This window comes from Dysidea avara, chromosome 5, assembly GCF_963678975.1.
Source record: "Dysidea avara chromosome 5, odDysAvar1.4, whole genome shotgun sequence".
NCBI classification, from domain to species: domain Eukaryota; kingdom Metazoa; phylum Porifera; class Demospongiae; order Dictyoceratida; family Dysideidae; genus Dysidea; species Dysidea avara.
The window spans coordinates 1170326-1193361 of NC_089276.1; the positions used below are offsets into that span (position 1 = coordinate 1170326).

Genomic DNA, 23036 nt, shown 5'->3' on the forward strand with positions numbered 1-23036 from the left:
TGAACCTGGGTGGCCTCAAACCTGCAGCCATCCGATTACGTGCAAGCGCTTACACAGGAGTCTGCTGGGTGATCAGGATGTTTTCTCCTTGTTATACATGTATTGTATTCATAGGAGCCTTATAAGGGGAGCTCAAGAGTGGCCCATAACCTACTAGAGCATCGTGTAGTTTCTACTTTACATCAAGTTGTATCTACAGCTAGGTGATGAATGTGTGTAATAATAGCCAATGGTATTTCAGTATTTGACATGCCACTTTTATTATTCAAGCCTTACCTTTTGACAGTAAAGCTATGAACTGAAATGTCCTAGCTTACTATGTAGAGTTGTTAGTGCATCTGTCAGCTACTCACTCAGTATAAATTAATGGTGGACACTTTAGGCCCAACAAATTGTCAGGTACTTGCAGAAGTTTTGCTCCATGTATGCAGAGCCAACTAAAATATTTGTCCTTACTATCAGTAGCCGAGGTTTCACTGTGGGTAAGCCCCCTACACTTGTAACATGAGGGGCCTAAAGAACAACTAATTCTACACAAAACTTTTGGAATTTCATAGAATCTTCAAATCTTGCTCTTACTCTCACCTTAATTTATGAAAACCCACAATATACCATTATGTGCTGAAATCTTGTTTCAATAATGATGCAATGAGATAAATATGAGAATAAATTGTACAAATTAACAAAATAGTGATAGGTTCAAGCACTGTTGAGAATTTGTGTAAAATATGGTCAAAAATATTATAACTACAAAAATAATCAATACAATGTCATTAACGAGCCGCTTTCTCGTTCATTTCCTTAGTGCGTTCAACATTAGCTAGTTGCCTAGGATACTTCATTCCATCGATGTGGCACTCTCCTTCGTAATTATCCACTCGGTGGGCATTTGGCAACATTCCTTTCACCACCTCAGTAATACCATCATTATTAGCAGCCAGTACTAGTTGTGACGCCACATTACAGTATCGCTGCATTAGTGAAGCATCCTTCGGGTACTACAGAAGAGAACAACTCAGTAACATACTACTACTGGTCCTGCATTGAATATTAAGGGTATGCAAGGACACTTGTGGGTAAGGTAGCTAGTCCCAAGTGTGCAGTGTTACATATACACAAAAATCACTTGAAATACTGAACCGATGCTTAAAAAAATAATATCAGTAGCACTTAATCCCATAGTCTCTACCTGTGTGGTGTAGTAATAGACTTGAGCTGCCTTCTCCATTGGAATCTTTGATGCCCATCTTTCTGCACCATCGTAGGTAAGGTCTTCATTGTTACCACACAGGATACCAAATGCCTTCCCAATCAGTGCTAATATACCAGCCAAGGGGCAGCCGAGGTATGGGGACCCAATACTTTGGATAATACGACCATTCTCCTACAACATATGATGGACAGCAGACAATATGATAAAGATACAGGTTATAAATAAATTGTGCTGAATTTACTGAAACTGCACATAATAATAAACATTAATTTGCTTTCTTTTCGTTGTAAAATAATTTTCGTATGCAAAACTTGTACGAAAATTTCTTACAAGAAAGTTTTTACATAAGATCAAACTACTCTAATAGAGCAGTCATTCATGTAAATCATATGAAAATATTTTACACAAAAATTTTTTGCACGAAAATAAAGCGAATTACAGTATATGACACATGTCAGAATAAAGTCAAAAGAACAAGGTAATGTTAACTTAAGCTGTTGCATTTCAGCAAAGAAACACCGTCAAGAGTTGTGTAAACTTTTTACGTGTTATTGTGTGAGGTTTAGTTTTGTGCATTAGAATAACAGTAACAGAACTCTGCTTATAATATGCACTACGCATTATTAGATACTCAAAAAAGTTAATTTGGAATTTGAATAATTGTATAGTTGTTTCACAGGTACAACTGACACCGTCTCAAGGTTGAAAATATTTAAATTTATAAGTAAAAGAATTAAAGTATCACTATAAACTCTTATCACAAGCCTCAAATTCTTTCCATTGTATTGTAATAGAGTTGTTCACCTGCTAGCACCTTCTCAAAACACACTATTGTTACAAATAAACTACACATTTCATTGAGACCATAGTCCCCATTTGTTAGTTTTGTTATTTCTGTACTTCTTCACATAACCATTGACATTTTCATCTGTGAAACAACTAATCAAGCAGTGGCCCAAGTAGTATAGACCTCAATACATAGCCTTCCATAATATTTCAAAATTTTACATAGCAACACAAAATTTATGAAAATTTGTTCCTAGAAAAACTATTCCATTGCAAGATATTATAAATACACTCACCACAGCATCCATCCCAGTTGGATAATAACTATATAAGTGGACTGCCACAGGTCCACCTTGAGAATGACCAACTGCACTGTATCTTGTAGCACCTTTTTCCTTAACAAAATCTAGTACTTTTCTAGCATACTCGTCGTGTAGAAAGTTTTGTCCATACTCCCCAAATACCAATTCATCATCAAAATAGTCCAACAGGAAGCCATTGTACTCAGCACAGTATCCATGGAGTAGTAATATCTGTCCATCGGCAGCAGTTGTGTTATCCTTTCTGATCCTGTAAGGATTGTATCCCTCCTTCATCTCCCAGTCTATCTCGATATCTTCTGCATTGAGTGATGGGCTCCAGTTTGTCAAGCTGTCATCTGAAGCAACTTTAAGAGTATTAGCAGTGCTTAAAGTGATAAATGATTTTAGCTCCTCCAATGAAACACTCTTTAGTACAAGTGGTGGTTTAGCATTGACCAATTCCAGCCAACGCGAGTCCAAATGCATTTGAAAATGGTGACAATTAAAAAGACAGCGTTTCTTCTTTTTCACATCTACTAGGCCACTGATCCATGCTACAGGGACCTCTTCATTGTTCTCTCCAGTACCCCACACTTGAGCAAATGCTCGGTACGACACATCAGGTCCGTCCCAATCCACATCAATAGTGAAGTCAATCAGTTCTCTCTGAGATATTTCATGAGTACTTAGAGCACCTCTGACATTACCGGTAATACTGACAGAAGGATGTGCCACTGTAAACACATACCATAATGACCTTATAAACTTTGTACCATCAGACAGTTCTCCACTGAGCTGAACAAGGTTCTTATAAACCCCAGAAACTGGTGCTTCAAATGTTGCATAGAGGTCAGTGGCATCAGCCATAACACTAAGGACAGTTTTTTGGTCATCAGGTCCTTCTTTCATTTCAACATTCTTCTGTGTCCCATCAGGCAAGTAGACAGTAGTTACTGCACTATCCAGAGCAGCAACACTTCTTGTTGAGTTGATGTTCTCCTTTGACTTGACCACTGATGGTAACAGTGCAATGATCTGAACAGAACGTCCAGCTATGAGATTCTCTGCTGGTACGTAAGCTTGCAGGATCAAGTCACTAGGATAGAAGGATGCGATAAGACTAGCGTTGACTGGAAGCTTGGAGGAATCTTCGGAAGAGACAGTTACAGTCCACTGGCCTACACTGGGGACTGGATCATTAAACAAAAATGTCCTACAAGGGTACAGCCCTCCTGTGCCGTATCCAATCTTCTCATCTACTATCGTATTAGCCTCAACTGTTGCACCACTGGGTAATGTAAACTTTAACGTGAATATATTAAAGTCTGCAGAAAACACGGTCAAAGCAAAAATATCGCAATAGTCTACGGGAAATGTGTGTGTCCATTCCGGACTCGTCTTGTCCAGTGTTAACAATGGCAACACGTAATAACGCGAGTGCATACCAGACGTCTCTAACGAAGGAGGATTAAATGATGGAAATTCTGCTGCAGGTCCCGCTAGACTCTTGTACTGGTAATTGTCAGTCTGGCCATAGGTCCTTGCATAGGTCCGCTGACTCAGCAGCAACGCAACTAACAGCAGTGAAACAAAACCCTGTAAGAACAAGGTGTGTCACTTGAAGTACCCTATTAACACTAGTAGATGCTTATATGAACTCCTTCTTTCCTTTTACAATAAAATTATGGAACCAACTAGATTATCGTATTATCCAAGCTCCATCTCTTGATTTATTTAACAATTATATAAATTTGTAAATAAGTAGCTAACTACATATGTACGAATATACTCATGATTGAGTTTGTACATTAACAAATATATATATATATAGTCTTACCATTTGTTGAGTTGCGACAAGTCGGATCCTACAGCAACAATATCGAGTATGAAAAATCCTTTGGTCACTGCATGACTGTCACATGACCGCAGTCACGAGAATCACGTCATAGCTACATAATAAGCGGTAAGGTTTACTTTGATACTTTCCAGTTGGACAGCCTGAAATGTGGACACCTTGGACTTGCATTTGATTACTGCAGTGAATTTAGCTTGGTGGCTATAATGATTAAGGTAAATGCGGGTATTTCCGGACAGCGTACAATTCCGGACACTTTGGTACCTTTATCAAGCTAGCCGAGGAACGAAACAACGGATTGCCTTGAAATTTCTGCTGTGAATAGCTATTCTTATAGGGATTATAAAAATCGAAAAGTGTGTTCTAGTTGATTCATTCTTGGGTGCTATACACGAAGTGTCCGGAATTGTGCGCTGTCCGGAAATACCCGCATTTACCTTAGCTAGTGCCAATTGGTGTCCATTTTAAAGCTCTCCGGCATATAAATGGGACCATGAACAGTATATGTGTAGTATACAGCTAGTCTTTGCACCCATCACTACAGTAAAAATCTGTAGTCCTATTATATTAGAAGTTGTAGTTATTCAGGCACCACCCAGTATAGCTATATACAGCTGTCACAACTGCCATCATAGATCAATGTACGAAATCTATGCTGCCATCAGATATCCCATGCAAGGACAACTTCAAAATTCCAGTTAATAATCATAAGATCACATATACAGGGATTTCCCCATAATTATTACTTACATGCATGTCTGCGAGTGACCTTCACGATGTCATGCTGTTCTGTTACTCAAGACAAATCAAATTTTAATACTATATGTGCTAATTATTTCACACAATAATAAATGAATTGTATAGACACAATTAACGAGCAGCAGCAGCATTAACCTCCTTGTTGCGTTCTTCATTATATAACTGAAAGGGGTACTGCATTCCCGTCATGTGGCACTCTCCTTCAAAAATAGAAACCTGATTAGCATAAGGTAACTTTGCTTTAGCCACTTCTGTGATGCCATCATTGGGTGAAGACAGCACCAGTTGAACAACCAATAGGCAATATCGCTGCAGTAGTGGAGCATTTCCGGGATACTATGATAATACACAAAGTTAATACAACTGATGGTATAAAAGTATTTACCTGTGTGATATAGTAGTATACTTCATTAAGGTAGTCAATTGGTAGCTCGGCTGCCCACCTAGCAGCCCCATCATAAGTGAGGTCACCATTAGAACCACATCCGATGCCAAAGAAGTCTCCAATTATTGCCAGGAGACCAGCCAAAGGACAACCAAGATAAGGCGTTCCAAGACTTTGAACAATACGACCATTCTCCTATTGCAAAACACCAATGAACAGTTCATTGACATGATGCAGTACCATATATGACTAATAATTCTTGAAGGGATTCAAATTTGTCAAACATTTCAATGATGGACAAAAATTCAGCGAAGAGCATTGAATCTACCATTATACTGTCAAGGGATAAATATTTTCACAGATTTTTAATTGTACGGTGAACACTTTGACCATGCATTGCCATACAACAGTATAAATTTATGGCTTCAGAAGTCCAACAATTTTGAGTTGATGGTATTTATACATACAAGTATATAAAAAATCGAAATTTTGAATTTGAGTAGATAAATAAAAATGGACATCTGCAGGACATTTTATTCCTACTTCAGTCACGGCTATACTATTGACAAGCTACTAGCTGCATACATACTAATTTTCGAGGTACATAATTTTCGCTCATTAATTACAATTTTCAGTTTCCTTACTCGTTTTTCACTTGGATATATAGTGTCACACCAATTTTGTAATCCTTAATTTTCAAGGATGAAAATTTTGTGGACAGCCAAGCAACCACATAATTTGTGAAAATTATGTCCCTTGAAAATTTGTGCACACGTGGTATATGACTGAAGTAAGAATCCATTATTTCATTATTTTTATTTCTATTATAACATGATTTATTACTGGTGAACCTGTGCAGCTATTCGCCAAAGTTTCCCTCTATACGGTACAATACAGCACGCTTGGAAAGTATAATCATTATTTTCATATACAAGTCTTACTTTTCAGTTGTCCCTCATCGGGGTATTACTAATACAGCATGGAAAAAGCTACAAGGTCTTGTGTACAAGTGTAACTACGTAACAATAAAGCTTTCCTGTATTACTGATTGGTTATTAATAGTCTGTACCTAGCCACCCACACGTTTACCTTTTCCCCTTACAAATAATCTTTGCTATAAGATGACAGGTAGGTTTCAGTCTCAAAACTGGGTCTCAGATCCCCAGATTATACTAGATTATACTAGATTATACTATCCAGGTCAATGGCTCATGCCAGATAGCAATGAACAAGTGTTGGGTTATTAACTAAACACAAGAATGCAAACATATATTAGTTGCCTTAAAAATGCAAAAAATGACATGGAGTAGCAGTTGGTGTCACAGATTATACATATAATAACAGGGGTATAGCCGGGGGGGGGGGGGGGGGGTTGGATGGTTCGGATGAACCACCCTTTCAGAGGCAGAATTTTATAAATTAAAAATCACACCAAATCTTACAGCCCTAGAGCTCTCTGGTAGCTGCTTGCACACTGGTGCTTCTCTGTACTACTCTTGAGGGTCACATCACATTAATGTTGAACTACTTACTCAAATTTGTGAGTGTATATATTGCAAATCATCTATTGCATCACATAATCAATTTTGCACATTCATACATGGCGGAAATGGTGAAGGATTGTTTGGTTGGTTGAGACACTGATATTACAAGGCAGAAGCTACGATAAATTTCAGTGGTTACGTGTTATGCATGTGTCAGATTAGCACAAACTGTGAATATAGTTGATGTATATTTAGCTGATGAATGGGTTATTTGTCACATGTTGTGGGCAGGTGATGTCTTGGAGGACAAGCCATGTCTGAAGTTGCTGACTATCAACAGGAGGACCGATCGATAACTATTGCCAACTAAGAGACTCGTGTGTGGAGGGCTCGTGTGCGGAGGGCTCGTGTGTGGAGGGCTCGTGTGTGGAGGGCTCTTGTGTGCAAGGAAACTGAAGTTGGCTGTCTATGTTTTCTGGAAGTGAAGATTAGTTGGTATTACAATAGATTTATATAAGCTGCATAAACAGCAGTGTTTAGTTATTTAGATGCACTAACAGCACCTTTTATTACTGCCGAAGGGAACATTTTGAGTATGAATCATTTTTGGTCAAACATGGTCTAGGGGAAGCACCTAGGCCTTATAATATCGAGATACTTCAAATCTGAACTCCCTTCAAGAAAATCTCCTGGCTACACCCCTGAATAATAAATACTTATTATTTGCAATCTGTGTTCTGATGACATAATTGCATACAGTGCACACAATACATGACCTACCACAGCATCTAATCCGGACATGTAATATGTGTACAAGTGAGTGGCTACTGCTCCTCCTTGAGAGTGGCCATAAGTGCTATATCTTGTCACTCCAGCTTCATCAAGATCCTTTAGTACCTCTCTGGCATATTCATCATGCAACATGTTTTTACCATAGCGGTTAAAGACAAAGTAGTCAGTAAAATGTTCTGGTGGAAAATAATCATCTCCCGCACAATATCCATGAAGAAGTACTAGTGTTCCTGTTTCACTGCTAGTAGTGTTGTCCTTCTTAATCCTGTAAGGATTGTATCCCTCCTTCATCTCCCAGTCTATCTCAATATTTTCTTCTTTAAATGATGGAGTCCAGTTTAGCAAGTGGTCATCTGAAGCAACCTTAATAGAGTCGGCAGTACTCAGAGTAATGTAACCTTTTAGTTCCTCCAGTGAGACCCTCTTGAGGGTAAGTGGTGGTTTAGCATTAGCAAATTCCAGCCAGCGTGAATCTAACTGCATTTTAATATAGTGGCAGTGACCTACACAAAGCTCTTTCTTCTGCACATCCACTAGACCACTGATCCATGCTACAGGGACCTCTTCATTGTTCTTACCAGTACCCCACACTTGAGCAAATGCTCGGTACGATACATCAGGTCCGTCCCAATCCACGTCAATGGTAAAGTCAATCAGTTCTCTCTGAGATATTTCATGAGTACGTAGAGCACCTCTGACATCACCAGTGATACTGACAGAAGGGTGTGCCACTGTAAACACATACCATAATGACCTTATAAACTTTGTACCATCAGACAGTTCTCCACTGAGCTGAACAAGGTTCTTATAAATTCCTGAAACTGGTGCCTCAAATGTTGCATAGAGGTCATTAGATATGCTACGGGGACCTTCTTTCATTTCAACATTCTTCTGTGTCCCATCTGGCAAGTAGACAGTAGTTACTGCACTATCCAGAGCAGCAACACTTCTTGTTGAGTTGATGTTCTCCTTTGACTTGACCACTGATGGTAACAGTGCAATGATCTGAACAGAACGTCCAGCTATGAGATTCTCTGCTGGTACATAAGCTTGCAGGGTCAAGTCACTAGGATAGAATGATGCGATGAGACTGGCCTTAGCTGGAAATGTGGAGGGATCATTAGAAGTGACACTTATAGTCCACTGGCCTACACTGGGGACTGGATCATTAAACAAGAATGTCCTACAAGGGTATGACCCAGCTGTTCCATATCCCAACTCTTCATCAGCCACAACGTTAGCAGTGACTGACTTACCATCTGGTGATGTGAAAACTAACTTGAAGGATTTTGGATTTTTACCAAACACTGTCACAGCAAAAATGTCACAATGGTCCACAGGAAAGGCGTGTTTCCACTCAGGAGTCGTCTCGTCCAGTGTTAGCAATGGTAACACGTGATAACGCGAGTGCATACCCGTCGCCTCTAGCGGAGGAGGTGCAAAGTGTGGAAATTCTGCTGCAGATCCCGCTAGATTCTTGTACTGATATTGTTTACTCTGGCCATAAGTGTGCTGGGTCAGCAGCAACGCAGCAATCATAAGCGAAAGAAAACCCTGCAAAACAGCATAAATGACTTAGCTAATTGCTTACACTTATAGTGATTACCATTAGTATTCAGTGACAGGAACAAAGAAAAAACTTTATCTTGTATTAAAGCAGCCAGTCACATGACATCAATCGTGACACCGGTCATAAATTAGGGCGTGGTCACCGATTTGCATGCATCAAGGAAATGACAATCAAAATACGCAAATGATGACCAACAGATACATCATGACTGGTCTGATGTGATCCATGAAACAATCAATACACTCTGGCTAATCAAAAGTTTTTTAACCTTCCATATGATTGCCAGCACAAGCAGACCTAGTCTCGCGTGGCCAGACCGCTTTTTCTCAGCACGGCGCTTATCGATTAAAATTATAAGCGCCTGCTCAAAAAGCAGGCGCTTATAATTTTAATCGATAAGCGCCGTGCTGAGAAAAAGCGGTCTGGCCACGCGAGACTACAAGCAGACCCTCGTCAATACAGCTCGTATACACGCACGACATGCTCACAAAGAATTTTCATGGTCCAAAGCTGTAGTGAATGGTCAACAGAAGGCCTAACTTAGCTTACTTCTTTCTTTTTTTTGCTGTCTGTTTGTTTACTTGTACACACACACTCTGCATACTGTGCTCAGTGCCCACATAGATCATCCTTGTATGATCTACCTGTGGTCGCACGAGACTGAGGTATCTTATACTATAATATTATGTACTTATCTCATTTAGGCCATCACAAACTAATCTTATGTTTCACGGATACGGCAGGTCGCTCAATCAGTGTTTTGGCAAATCCAAAATGTAAATCACATGATCTCTTAAAAGGAGTGCATGTTAATATGGCTGTAAACTGTTTACTATTGTGCAAGCAGTAACAGGTGTAGTAGCAGAGGGGAAGAAAATGGAGCTCCATTACTTTATTTTGGAAGGACTTTAGCTTTTGTACTTGTCATTGAGATACTCTAATAGAGCAGTCATATAAACTCTAACAAAACAGTCAGTTGTAGCTGAAGTGATTTACATTTTTCGACCTGCTGGGTCACTGCTAGAGGACAAGCAATCCGTGAAACATATGATTAATTTGGTATGGCCTTAATAATAATGGTTCTCTCTACAACACAAGTGCTGAAGGGTTTGCAGGACATCTGGTCCTACAGCTTGGTTAAAGTACTTCATGTCCAATGTGCACCTATATAAACTGTCCTTGTGGAATCAAAACTTACTAATTAACCAGAAATCATACATATTTTGAATGCAATTGGGGTAATCGGGGAACCAGGAGTCTAATCAGAAAGTAAGGTGACTGTGCCTGAGCATAAATTAAAACTCTGAACATACAAACAATTTGGAATTAAGTTTAACTAAGTTGCAGAAATGAAATGATTGAGCCTTGTCCATAGGAGCCCAAGTGCCACATGTGGAACCAAATAGATACTGCAGATTATATAAACAGTCTGTTTTTCCAAAATTTAACAATCCGGCTGAACTGTCTACCAAAGGGGAACAGAGGGGAGAGAAGATGGAACCTCCCCACCAATTATATAATTAGACCAGATATACAAATTGAGATACTCCAATAGACTATACTACTCTAATAGAACACTCATCACATTCAAAACAGAGAATCATCCAAGTGCTTCTAAGAAGCTAAGTGTGAGATCTGAGATGGGGTGGGACATAAACTCTCAGAAGCTATATTATAGGTATTTATATATTCTAACTGGGTCAGTTTCCAAAATACTGACTTTTAGCATTTTTAGTATTAACTGTATATAGTGCTTACTGAGTGATCTTCATGTATTGAATTAAACATGAGCCACAGGGACATGCTATATAAATTTTAGCAGCCAAAGGGCAATGGGTTGTGTACCATCTCATTGTAAAATTGAATACATGAAGATAATGATATACATAATTGTAACCACATACTTCCTGGCTTGCAAGGTGTGCCTATCCCTTTGAATCTGTCCTGCAATTTTATATTAGCAAGGGTGCAGATGGTTTGGAAAGGTGGGGGTTGTGTAACATGGTACAAAGAAGGTGTATGTGGGCACGATGCTGTAAATCAAATTTTTATGTTTGTGACAGCATCAATTTTATAAAGATCTCAATATTCAAACTCTTAACTACAGCAGTAGCCAATATCTGTACTAAGTCTTGATTGTTTATGTGAAAATTCTTTAAGGGTGCTCTGTACAGATTGCATAAGGCTTCCCAATTCACATGGCGAAACAAGTTATCTTTTACGTTGATGGAAGGTTGTTAATTAGTCTGCGGCTTATTACTGAAATTTTAGCAACAGGCACACCCCTTGCTAATCTACACCCTTATGTTTAAAATAGAACTATTTTTCACCCAAAAGGCATGAAAATTTTGGATGAGTTGTTGTAGCAATTTTTCTAAAAAAGATTGCTTGCAGTTTTTTGAAAGCAACTTCGGGTGATAAATACTGTAGCATGGAAGATTGGTGGCAGTGTCAAAACTAAATTTGAGTATCTGATGACTGAGTAGCTAAAAGACAAAAATAAAAACGCACAACAGTTTGTACTGTTTTGTATTGAGTATCATGAAAGTATCAAGGCTCTAGTGTGCAAACTGTAAGACTAGTTCTAGTTTAAAGGGAAAAAATTATAACTTGCATACTACAGCAAATTAGCAGTTGGGTTTGGACTAAAGTGTGCTCTAGTGTTAGCTTATATCCAGTAAGAAAGTACAGTATGTTTGCCCAAACCATTTGTGAGTTATGGTAATTTCATGGGGGCCGAGCACCCTTAAGCTACCAGCATGTCTAAGCTGATGAAATGTTTATTGAGTGAATATAGTAACTGCATTGAAAATTTCTTATCACACATGCAACATGCATTTGAACACACAGAACTATAATGCTATACTATCATGTCAACAACTGCTTTATAGTAAAGAAAATAATTAAATCATGGTAGCTAGCTAGTTATACAAAAATTGCTATAAAAATATGATAGATTATACGTTAAACAGTAAAACTATCATGTCATTAAATGTTGCATTCTTTGATTGTTGTGATATCTGTGTTGATGTGAAGTTGACACACTAGTTTGCTGTACTAACTGATGCATACACACAAACACACAACACACACACACACACACACACGCATGCACACATATGCATGCACACACAGAGTACGATACACATGTAACTGCTTGTTCTAACGAGCGGCAGCAGCATTAACTTTCTTGCTGCGTTCTACATTACATAACTGGAATGGGTACTGCATTCCCATCAAGTGGCACTCTCCCTCAGTGAGAGAACAGTCAGGAGCATAAGGTAACTTTGCTTTAGCCACTTCAGTGATGCCATCATTAGGTGAAGAGAGCACCAGTTGAGCTACTAACGAACAGTATTGTTTAAGAAACCGAACATTCCTGGGATACTGCAATAATACATAACTAACACCCTATACTAAAATATTCATACAGTATATATATTTACCTGTGTTGTATAGCAATACACTTCCAGCTGTTTATCCATTGGTAGCTTGGATGCCCACCTAGCAGCACCATCATAAGTGAGGTCACCATTAGCACCACATCCGATGCCAAAGAAAGTATCTCCAATTAATGCCAGGAGACCAGCCAAAGGACAACCAAGATATGGTGTGCCAAGTGTTTGTACAATATGACCACCACTCTATAGTAGGACATCAATACAAACATAATATGTAACACTTTCACACCTCAGATCAAAGGAATTCCAGAGGATACATTTGTCATGTATACCTCTTCCCAGGGAGACAACTGAATGTACAATAGATGTATCCCGGGAAAGTGGTTGCACTTCAAAAAGAGCAAGCCACTTTCATCAAAGCAAGGATAGCCTTGATGTGGATGAGGTATAGCGGTACCACCCTGTTTGTTTTATAACGGCTCAGACTGAAATCGATCATATAGGAATAAATTATTGCTCACGTGACTATCATCACGAATCAGTGTTGCCACAAGAAGTGCTCAGATGAAGCAGTTTCAGTCTTCTTGCCATTCTACGAGTTGGGAGACATTAGTTTAAAGTGAAAACAGTGCATTCACAAGCATTTCGGTACATTTTCGAATATGGACCACACCCACATTACAGATAAAATGAGTTACCCACTCTACAACAAAGCTTACCCCTTTACACCTTTGTAATTAGCTAATCTCAGTGAATCAGTTATGCAATAATCGGTTAATCAATTGGTTATTGCTGACGGTGATTGATAATCGGGCTATATATGCAACTACCAATTATACAATTAGATCCCATGACCATAGAACTGCTTACAGTTCTGGTCATAAAAAGGGCGCTAAAGTGAGCAAGGAGGTTGTTTATTGCTTTGTTTATTAGGAATTACACAAAGCCACTCTTTCCCCTGACTTCTTGCCAATCAGCACATTTGATTAAGAAAACACTATTAATATACAAAATTACATTGAAATTTAAAAAATAATCGTTAAGTCAATTAATCGGTCAATCAATCGATTATAGGGAGCCAATAATCGATTATGTACATTTGGGCCAGGTAACAAGCTCTATATACTAATCTGTAAACAACGCGGTAGCATCAAAACAGTTGCAAATTAACTCAACTTTTTCTGTGATATGTGTTTGCTCTAGCTGCCAGCTATTTATTATTTACAATGTACAAAACTCAGAATTTAGTATGACGTACATGTAAACATTCAAGCTAATCTAAAAGTGTTTTGAAATTGATAAAGTGTGTTGAATTTACAATTTCTTCAGGGAGGGAGTTCCAAAGTCTGATATCCTTAGGATTGGTTCATTCATTATAACAAATGTATCTACAACATTTTGTGCTTCCTAGCCATAAGTAAATCTTTCAGGCACACATATAAAACAAATGCGGTGGTTGCACTCATATTGGCATATGGGTGATTACTTGCCCAGACAGCTATCTGCCTAGAAAAGAAGTGTTACATATTAGCTGTAACATCAGCATTTGGGATTTGCCTGATATGTGTGCATGCAGTCCTCGGACATACATATCAGGTAAATTCCTTGTGCCCATGTTTCACCTATAATATCACATGTGACCACTTGAGTAAAAACCTGCATTCCTTGCTTATCATGTTGGACCGCCAAAGTTTTTAGCCAATTACAAGTCTATAATGAATAGTCTTAGACAATCAGAATAACAAGAAAATTGAATGTCCAAAAACTAAATGGCAGGTTAATTAATCAATCATAACTCATGGTTTAGTGCATTCACCATGAACAGGTGAATTCATTATGTATTACATTCTTCCATTTTCACAAAAGACAAAGCTATTCCAATAAAGAATAACAATGGAAGACCTTTTATTTATTAAGACTTTACAGCACAAGTGCTGAAGGTCTGTTTATACCTGGTGGATTAATTTTATTCTTCTGAGCATTGTAATTGTATAGTCTTGATCATGTTGATCATATATAACTATGTAAGAGTCCTTGTCCATTATACCATAATGACAAAACACCAATAGTTATAGTTTAAACCTAATAATAGTATATACACCCACCAAAACATTTATTTTATTGTTTGTTATACTTTAATGTGGTGCACTGCCCATAAGTGCATAATTAACTGTTTTACTGTGGATACACATTTGCAGTGTTGGAGCACACATTTTATTGTGGTTTCAACAAATTTCACTAGGACACCTGGTCCTACAGCATGTTTAAAGTTGATATAGAAAGTGTGTTTGAAAAGTGTACGTTGTAAAAAGTACCCATAATTTATGTGCCCTTTAGGGTATAGGCATGAGACAAAGATATTCGTGAACAGGCAAATGTGATAGTATACAGATTTTTAAGCCTCATTTCATGAAAGCATTTAATAACATGCACAAAGTTTTTATGCATAGAGTATATGTGCTTTTATGCTATAGCTAGCAACGGAAGTCCACTCAGCCAGTCAAATAATTTTATGACAGTGACAATATGGAGAATAACTACAGGCCAACATTTAATTAAACGGTGGTAACTTACGGATGCAGTCCTCTACTAAGATGCAACTTACACCGTCAGTTTCTCCATGAACAGGTGAATCCATTGCTGGGTAAGTATTGTCTTCCAGGCCCTTGCTACGACCAGGGAGAAGACAAAAACCCGTGAGAAAAAAACAATAGTGAACTGCTTGTCCAATGAAAGGCAGACTAACACACTCATACATATATTCCGTCTCCTCGTAAGTAAAGACACAAAACAAAGATTTTCACACTCCTCTTGCTTTGGGGATCACACTGCTACAAAGATTTTTGCTGTTATCACCTTTCTTCATTGTGAAACAAGCGTTCAAATTTTTTATTGCAATTTTGTAAATATTTCACCCATTGCATTTATTGCATTCTACTGTAAAATTAGGCTTGCACTAGCATGTGGGATTCTTGCAGATCTTGTCCACATTTAGCCAAACTCAATTACATACATGGAGTTCATTGCTATTTGCCAGAGACTCCATCTCAATACATCCATCCCAGAGTAAGTATAAAATTCTAAAATAAACATCAGAGTTGTGTGATATAATATAGTGCACTAGTGTCACCTTGAGTTTCATTTAAATTGAGCAGTCCAAACTGTCACGACTACTATAATTATTACCACCCTTGTCAGGGCTCAACCTAGAATATTAACCTAGAGGGGGCAAAGTAAGTCGCTTCGAATTGTAGGGGGGTCTGGGGGCATGCTCCCCCAGGAAAATTTTGAAAATTTAGGTGTAATTTTGGTGAAAGTTTACTGTGATGCCATTGAATATTGACCATTGGATTATACAACTTTGGGATCAATTAAACCTTTCCATTTCTCAAGGCTTTAGGTATAAACCTAGGGGGGACAATGGCTAACCCAGGGGGGCCCTGTGCCCCCCCCCTAGATTAACCCCTGCTTGCACCTGGTGGATGATATACACCTCTGCCTGATGTGCTATGGTAGCACCTAAAAAGTGCTACCACACTTCAATTTTTAACAGTGCACTGGGTTTGTTTAAATGGCCAGGTCCAAATCACTTTAAGGAAACTTCTTAAAATCAATGATACTGTATATTAATGGGGGTAAGTAGAATTCTAGGGAAACAGGAATTGCAAAGTGGGACCAGACAACAGAATAAGGTTATACAAGTTGTGTTTTACATGTGTTTGAAGCAATGATTCTACTGTTAAAATGACCGAAACACTCTAATAGAGCAGTCACACTGAAATAAATTACTTAATAGAACAGTCAATTAAAAAAAAAAGATTTTAGCCTGAACCTAGCTAAATATAAACTTGTCAACACTGAAATCTACTTCCTTTAAATCAAACTTTAAGACTAAGATATTCTTTATAGCTAACCGTGTATTATAGGGTTGCATCTCCAACTTCAAGATAAAACCATATGCATGATGGAATGTGTAGCATATACTTGTCAAGCCAGAGTGGAGAGCTCACTAGTGTCTCATTGGAGCCACTCTAGCCTGACTAAATTTGCTATCAAGACCATCAGATTAAGTGTGCATTTAACAGCAATGTAAAATGCATGCAAACTGCAAAGAAGACAAATAAGAAGCTTAATTTAGATTTTGAATTTGTGGGCTTCCTGGCCTACATGGGCTATAAACATTATCTCATGTTTTTCCTATTAGTAATGCACTGACATGTCAGCTTGTTGGGCCACACGACACATTAAGTTGTGTGTTGCTATATATGTGTTTATATGTACACTGTAAAACAACATACCACAGCATCTATTCCAGATATATAGTATGTGTACAAGTGAGTTGCTACTGCTCCTCCTTGTGAGTGGCCATAAACACTAAATCTTGTGACCCCTTTGTCATGGAGATCTTTCAGTACTTCTTTAGCATATTCATCATGTACCATATTTTTATGATTGCTTTTATTATAGACAATGTAGTCAGTGAAATAGTCCAGCACACACTCAAAGTGGTCTGCTCCTGCACAATATCCATGAAGTAGCACTAGTTTCCCAGTTTCACCACTGCTAGTGTTACTCTTTCTGATCCTGTAAGGATTGTATCCCTCCTTCATCTCCCAGTCTATCTCGATATCTTTTGCTTTGAGTGATGGGCTCCAGTTCATCAAGTTGTCATCTTCAGTAATCACTTTAATTTCATCCATTTTACTAACTGTGATGTAACCTTTTAGATCCTCTAATGAAATACTCTTTAGTACAAGTGGTGGTTTAGCATTAACTAATTCCAGCCAGCATGAATCCAACTGCATTTTAACGTAGTGACAATTAAAAAGACAGCGCTTCTTTCTCTGCACATCCACTAGGCCACTGATCCATGCTACAGGAACCTCTTCGTTGTTCTCCCCAGTACCCCACACTTGAGCGAACGCTCGATACGATGCATCAGGCCCATACCAAGATACATCAATGGTAAAGTCAATCAGTTCTCTCTGAGATATTTCATGAGTGCGTAGAGCACCTCTGATATCACCAGTAATATTGACAGAAGGGTGTGCCACTGTAAACACATACCATAATGACCTTATAAACTTTGTACCATCAGACAGTTCTCCACTGAGCTGAACAAGGTTCTTATAAATTCCTGAAATAGGTACTTCAAATGTTGCATAGAGGTCATTAGATATGCTACGGGGACCTTCTTTCATTTCAACATTCTTCTGTGTCCCATCTGGCAAGTAGACAGTAGTTACTGCACTATCCAGAGCAGCAACACTTCTTGTTGAGTTGATGTTCTCCTTTGACTTGACCACTGATGGTAACAGTGCAATGATCTGAACAGAACGTCCAGCTATGAGATTCTCTGCTGGTACATAAGCTTGCAGGATCAAGTCACTAGGATAGAATGATGCGATGAGACTGGCCTTAGCTGGAAATGTGGAGGGATCATTAGAAGTGACACTTATAGTCCACTGGCCTACACTGGGGACTGGATCATTAAACAAGAATGTCCTACAAGGGTATGACCCAGCTGTTCCATATCCCAACTCTTCATCAGCCACAATGTTAGCAGTGACTGACTTACCATCTGGTGATGTAAAAACTAACTTGAAGGACTTTGGATCTTTACCAAACACTGTCACAGCAAAAATGTCGCAATGGTCCACAGGAAAGGTGTGTTTCCACTCAGGACTCGTCTCGTCCAGAGTTAGTAATGGTAACACGTGATAACGCGAGTGCATACCCGTCGCCTCTAGCGGAGGAGGTGCAAAATGTGGAAATTCTGCTGCAGATCCCGCTAAATTCCTGTACTGATAGTAGTCTACAGCATCTACCACCTGGATCAGTCGCAGTACACTCAGTGTAGTCCACAGTAGAGCAAAATCCTGTTAAATATACATAAGTTGCCATTTAGCCTCGCATTTAGCTGACATGTCACACCAACCTTCATTGCGGTCTCCTCTGGTTTTTCCCTTAATCTCTTACAGCCCCCGCTAATTGAGTACGCAGGCTCTGTCTCGGGCGAGGTCAAATGTTGTTGTTTTTTGACTTTTTTTGTGTTTTATTTATTCGAGGTTGAGCAATGCGATTGTCAAAAAATTCGCGGATTTGCAAACTATATGGAGGTCTAAATATTTCAAGGCTAAAATTTTCGCTAATAAACCCCAAAACCGCGACATCATGATCAGCGAAAATTCCCACCCTCGAAATATTGCTACTTAGCGCAGGATCAATAGGCGCGTAAGGATGTAATTATATTTTCCAATTGATAAATTGAGATAGATTGCGTCTCGCTCCTGCTTCGATACAAGTAGATATAGAAAGAATCCTCAACGTAGGCCAATGAGGAGGGCAAAGAACAGTGTGGGAGAAACAGTCACTACCCTTGAATTATTATGGTGACAAAGCCAAATAGGATATTGTGTATGCTATGCACCTTAATGGTATTTGTTGTGTTAAGTTTCTTAATCATGGATATTCGTCTAAGACAATTAACTTATGAGAAACAGGAATCTTTTTGGCCTGTACGTATACCCAGACGGATGACAAATGGTGCAAGAGATGGTATAATAAATTCATTTGATGGTATAAATTCCGAGGCAAATTCTTCAAATTCTGAACCAGTAGTAGAAGGAATTACATTTCCCCATCCATTGATGTTACAGTGTGGAGACCAGTCCTTTACCTCTGATAAATTCTTCTCTCACCTCAACAAATGTAGCAGGGATGAGGTGATACAGATGGTGAAAGAGTTTCACTTGGATGGCACAGAGTATTTTTCATTTGATACTGCTAAAAGATTTCTTACTTGTCATTTATTGAAGAATTCTATGCATGTGGATAGAGTACAGCTAGATGATAAAGTGTGCAGGAGAAGAGCATTTCGCAGGAGTGGGAAGCTAGTTGCTTTAGCCAGTTTCCCTGGATCAGGCAACACATGGACAAGAACATTGTTAGAACAGGCTACGGGTATCTACACTGGATCAATATATAGAGATGAGACCCTGGTCAATGCAGGCTTTGAAGGAGAATGCTTGATATCAAGGAATGTTATTGCGATAAAGACACATGGTACTTATGAGCCTGGGGTAAACCAGAGAATTTCAGTGAATTTTGATTCCGTTATATATATTGTTAGAAACCTTTATGATGCATTAGTGTCGGAGTATTCTCGCCGGAGAACCAAAAGTCACATACAAGCTTTGTCGCCGTCAGCTTTTGGTAAGAGAATTTAACTACTTTTAGTATCATACAATATTGAGATTGTTTATCATGTAGTGAAGGATTGTTAATATCTGAGGGACAGAAATAAAGTAGCCATATTATTTTAATGAGGTCATGAAGTACACCTTGGCTGTGTTAGGCCTACTTGACATGGTCACTATAATGAGGTGGTCTTATTAATGAGGTCATGAAGTACACCTTAGCTATGTTTGGGACCTACTTGACATGGTCACTGTAATGAGGTGGTCTTATTAATGAGGTCATGAAGTACACCTTAGCTATGTTTGGGACCTACTTGACATGGTCACTATAATGAGGTGGTCTTATTAATGAGGTCATGAAGTACACCTTAGCTATGTTTGGGACCTATTTCACTTCACTTAGTAGCAAGCTGTAAATAATTGACACTGCTTTAAGTTCCTTTCTAAAAAGAGGCCTGCTTAAAATGAAAGTGTATGTGAGGTTGAGAAGCAATACTTCTCTCCTCCAGTATTTTCAGCTAGTGAAGGCATGGGTCAAGAAGTTGGCTTCCATGTTGGAAATGGCATAGGTTGAGGTATAGGCCTTCCACTGTAGAGGTCTACCATCATGTCCTTGAGGGGGAGATTGGTCCTCTGTACATCATCCTGGCATCGATGTCAATTCCGATTCCCTCGTCTAGCATATTATCAGATGTCTGACACTTAACAGCCAGGGCATTCCATCTAGCCTGGGAAAAATCAATATAATGTAAGGTGTAGTCCTTCAGATACTCTAATAAAGCAGTCATTATTATTATTATTATTAAGGCTTTACAGCACACAAATGCTGTGTAGTCTTACAGCCTGTTTAAAGTTGCTACATAAGTGTGTTTGATGCATAAACATAATCACCAAGTTGTTATTAACAAGTAGAGACGCGCCGATTATGCTCATTATTTTACCTATTATGCTTAGAGTAATGCTCAAATTATGCTCAATATTTATACCTCAGTTCCCATGTTTTTAAAAGACTTTGCACTTTATGGGAAAACAGTAAGTGGTTGAAGCACAGACTGTAAATCCTTGCTTGTCAAAATGCATGTCACAGAAAGATTAATATACTCTAATAAAACAGTCAGCTACCTGGTAATAGACCTTTTTGGAATGTTGTGGTTAGACTGTAATGACATTATTGGTTCATGATGTGGCTTCCGGAGTGCGATGTTGCCTTCAATGTCTAACATTACTATTGATATTGACACACTGCAGCTGCCGTATATATCGCTAACTATTTCGTATGAATTAGTAAACGTTGGCGAGTGGTGGATTAATACTTTCAGTGCTAATTCACGAGTAATTAGTGAGATTATCAAGTTGAAGCTGTCTTAGCTGCTGCCATGTTAGGTGAATGCTAGTCCTGTATCAATCACTGAAACAACATGAAAGGAGAGTACTGTATACAGGTAGCCCAGCAATGTAGCCTAGATCAATAGCATCGCACTCACGAGCTATCCAAGAGCTACTATAGCGTCAGATAAATTCCCAGCAGTGCGTAGATTCCTAGCATCACTGCCAGCTATTTTTAGCCTCTCTAGTACACTGGTTTCTCTACACAATAACTGCCATCAAAGTTTGGGAGCAGTACACCGGTCAAACGGCACCTTCACCATTGCTCCAGGTATCTCATTCACTATAAGTCCATTGTTACTACCCTCAGCTTGAATGGCTACTAGTGGCGAGAATGATGGTGGACTATCATTAGCACTAGAATTATCACCAGTGGCTTCATTAACTACAGTGCTAAAGGAAGCAATTAAGTACATGAACAGCCATTTATACAACTTCTGTAACTCAAAGACGGGTTGTTGTAACGCAACCAGACAAAGTTTTCTTGAGAGAGGAAGTCCACATCTAACATCTAAAGAAACTTGGGATACATATATGGTAGTATGAAAAAGTTTCAGTTTAAAAAAAAAAAGTATTTTTGTACAGGAGTCAATGGGAACCGCGAGTTGTGGTTAGCAATATTGCACTCCAGAAAAGTGAAGGAAGTAATTAATACTAATGAAATATTTTGGTTAGTTAAACGAAAAGGCCTATTTTATTAGAGTTATTGACTGTTCTATTAGAGTATATCGATCTTTTTGTGTGATATGTATTTTGATAAGCAAGGATTTATAGTATTACACAAGGTTTCTGCCTATTATTCCCAGTGCTTTCAGGAACCTATTATGATCATTATTATGCCAGCATAATCTGTGGGTCCCTTTTTAAACAAGATTATTGGTTAGCATGAAATGGATAATCACTGTTATCCCATCAAAGTTATTCATTCTTGGTGCTCCCTTGTTTTTGGTATTAGTTGTTACTTTGTAATCATTCATGATAAAATTTAGTATTGCTGTGTATTGATCTTGAGAACAAATTTGAGTGAGTTGTGCTCCCCTTTGTCAATTGCCAGCCATACCTCAGACACAGTGCACGAGGTGGGCAAATATATAAATTCTCTTCAGCCACACCTGACCGTTTTATTAGAGTATATGACTGTTCTATCAGAGTGTTTCAAGTTTAGCCTTACAGAGTATAGTTTAGTTAGTTTCTTATCACCACTGGATTTGCCTTTCTAGTTTCTTTTTAGCACTTGTATTTATGAAAGAGTTGTTAAATTGTATAATAAGTAAATCCCAACAGTTCATCAAATTTATCATTCACACAATCACATCAACTACTGAAGTTCTGATCATCAACCCATTAACTTATTGTTGCTGTAGGCACTGATGTTGCTTGGGACAAGTGGGTTACACATGGCTGTTCAAAGTGGGTCAACTCTGTCCTCACCTGGCTGTACGTATTCAAGGGAAAGGTCTTGGTAGTACAATATGAGCAATTGAAGAATGATCTTGGCAGGGAGCTCAGACGTATGCTAAAGTTTCTGGATTACAAGTACAGTGAAGAGGATATTGCTTGTGTGCTGAATAAGCAGTTGGAGACATTCCACAGACACAGTAATAGAAGTTTTAACCCTTTCACTCCAAGCCAGCAAACTCTCATACAAGAGTCCATTAAGAAAATGAATAAGTTGTTTATAAAACACAATGTAAATTATACGCAATGGATTTCATAAATATTTCATCATAAATTAGCTAATTGTAGCTATGCATATATCAAGTTACTAGTTAATGCTGTGTCATTATTATGTATTCCATGAGCACAACAAATGTACCAGTATGGTGTTGTCACTACTGACACAAAAACGAATCCGGAATGTTAGCTATATATATATATATAGTGAAAGCTACGGAAATTCAATA

At 38.5% G+C, this 23036-nt stretch overlaps 4 protein-coding genes across 17 annotated transcripts; 1 reads left to right on the top strand and 3 right to left on the bottom strand.

The window, feature by feature from the left end:
• Positions 1-627: 627 nt before the first annotated feature.
• Positions 628-4244, bottom strand: LOC136255312 (conditioned medium factor-like). Its single transcript, XM_066048046.1, has 4 exons — positions 4139-4244; positions 2296-3897; positions 1190-1384; positions 628-998 (listed from the first exon to the last, which is right to left on the bottom strand). Exons 1-4 carry the CDS (start codon positions 4139-4141, stop codon positions 774-776), a joined length of 2025 nt encoding a protein of 674 aa, XP_065904118.1. The 5' UTR covers positions 4142-4244; the 3' UTR covers positions 628-773.
• A 699-nt stretch (positions 4245-4943) lies between these two features.
• Positions 4944-9456, bottom strand: LOC136255314 (conditioned medium factor-like). The gene is made up of 4 exons (XM_066048049.1): positions 9183-9456; positions 7565-9130; positions 5301-5495; positions 4944-5251 (listed from the first exon to the last, which is right to left on the bottom strand). Exons 1-4 carry the CDS (start codon positions 9183-9185, stop codon positions 5027-5029), a joined length of 1989 nt encoding a protein of 662 aa, XP_065904121.1. The 5' UTR covers positions 9186-9456; the 3' UTR covers positions 4944-5026.
• Positions 9457-12027: 2571 nt separating this feature from the next.
• On the bottom strand, positions 12028-18555 carry LOC136255467 (conditioned medium factor-like). Of its 14 annotated transcripts, none has more exons than XR_010700900.1 (5): positions 18486-18555; positions 16846-18426; positions 15153-15216; positions 13069-13139; positions 12647-13008 (listed from the first exon to the last, which is right to left on the bottom strand). XR_010700900.1 is itself a non-coding variant. In XM_066048238.1 (4 exons), the coding sequence occupies exons 1-4, from the start codon at positions 18489-18491 to the stop codon at positions 12309-12311; spliced, it is 2010 nt and encodes a 669-aa protein (XP_065904310.1). In that variant the 5' UTR covers positions 18492-18555; the 3' UTR covers positions 12028-12308. The 14 variants fall into 14 exon arrangements, 8 of the variants coding, with proteins under 8 accessions (XP_065904310.1, XP_065904311.1, XP_065904318.1 ...); XR_010700901.1 differs by having other exon boundaries at positions 12651-12790; positions 12837-13139; XM_066048238.1 differs by lacking the exons at positions 13069-13139; positions 15153-15216 and adding an exon at positions 12028-12533 and having other exon boundaries at positions 12593-12790.
• Positions 18554-22995, top strand: LOC136255468 (WSCD family member CG9164-like). Its single transcript, XM_066048247.1, has 2 exons — positions 18554-19762; positions 22497-22995. Exons 1-2 carry the CDS (start codon positions 18937-18939, stop codon positions 22847-22849), a joined length of 1179 nt encoding a protein of 392 aa, XP_065904319.1. The 5' UTR covers positions 18554-18936; the 3' UTR covers positions 22850-22995.
• Positions 22996-23036: the final 41 nt, after the last annotated feature.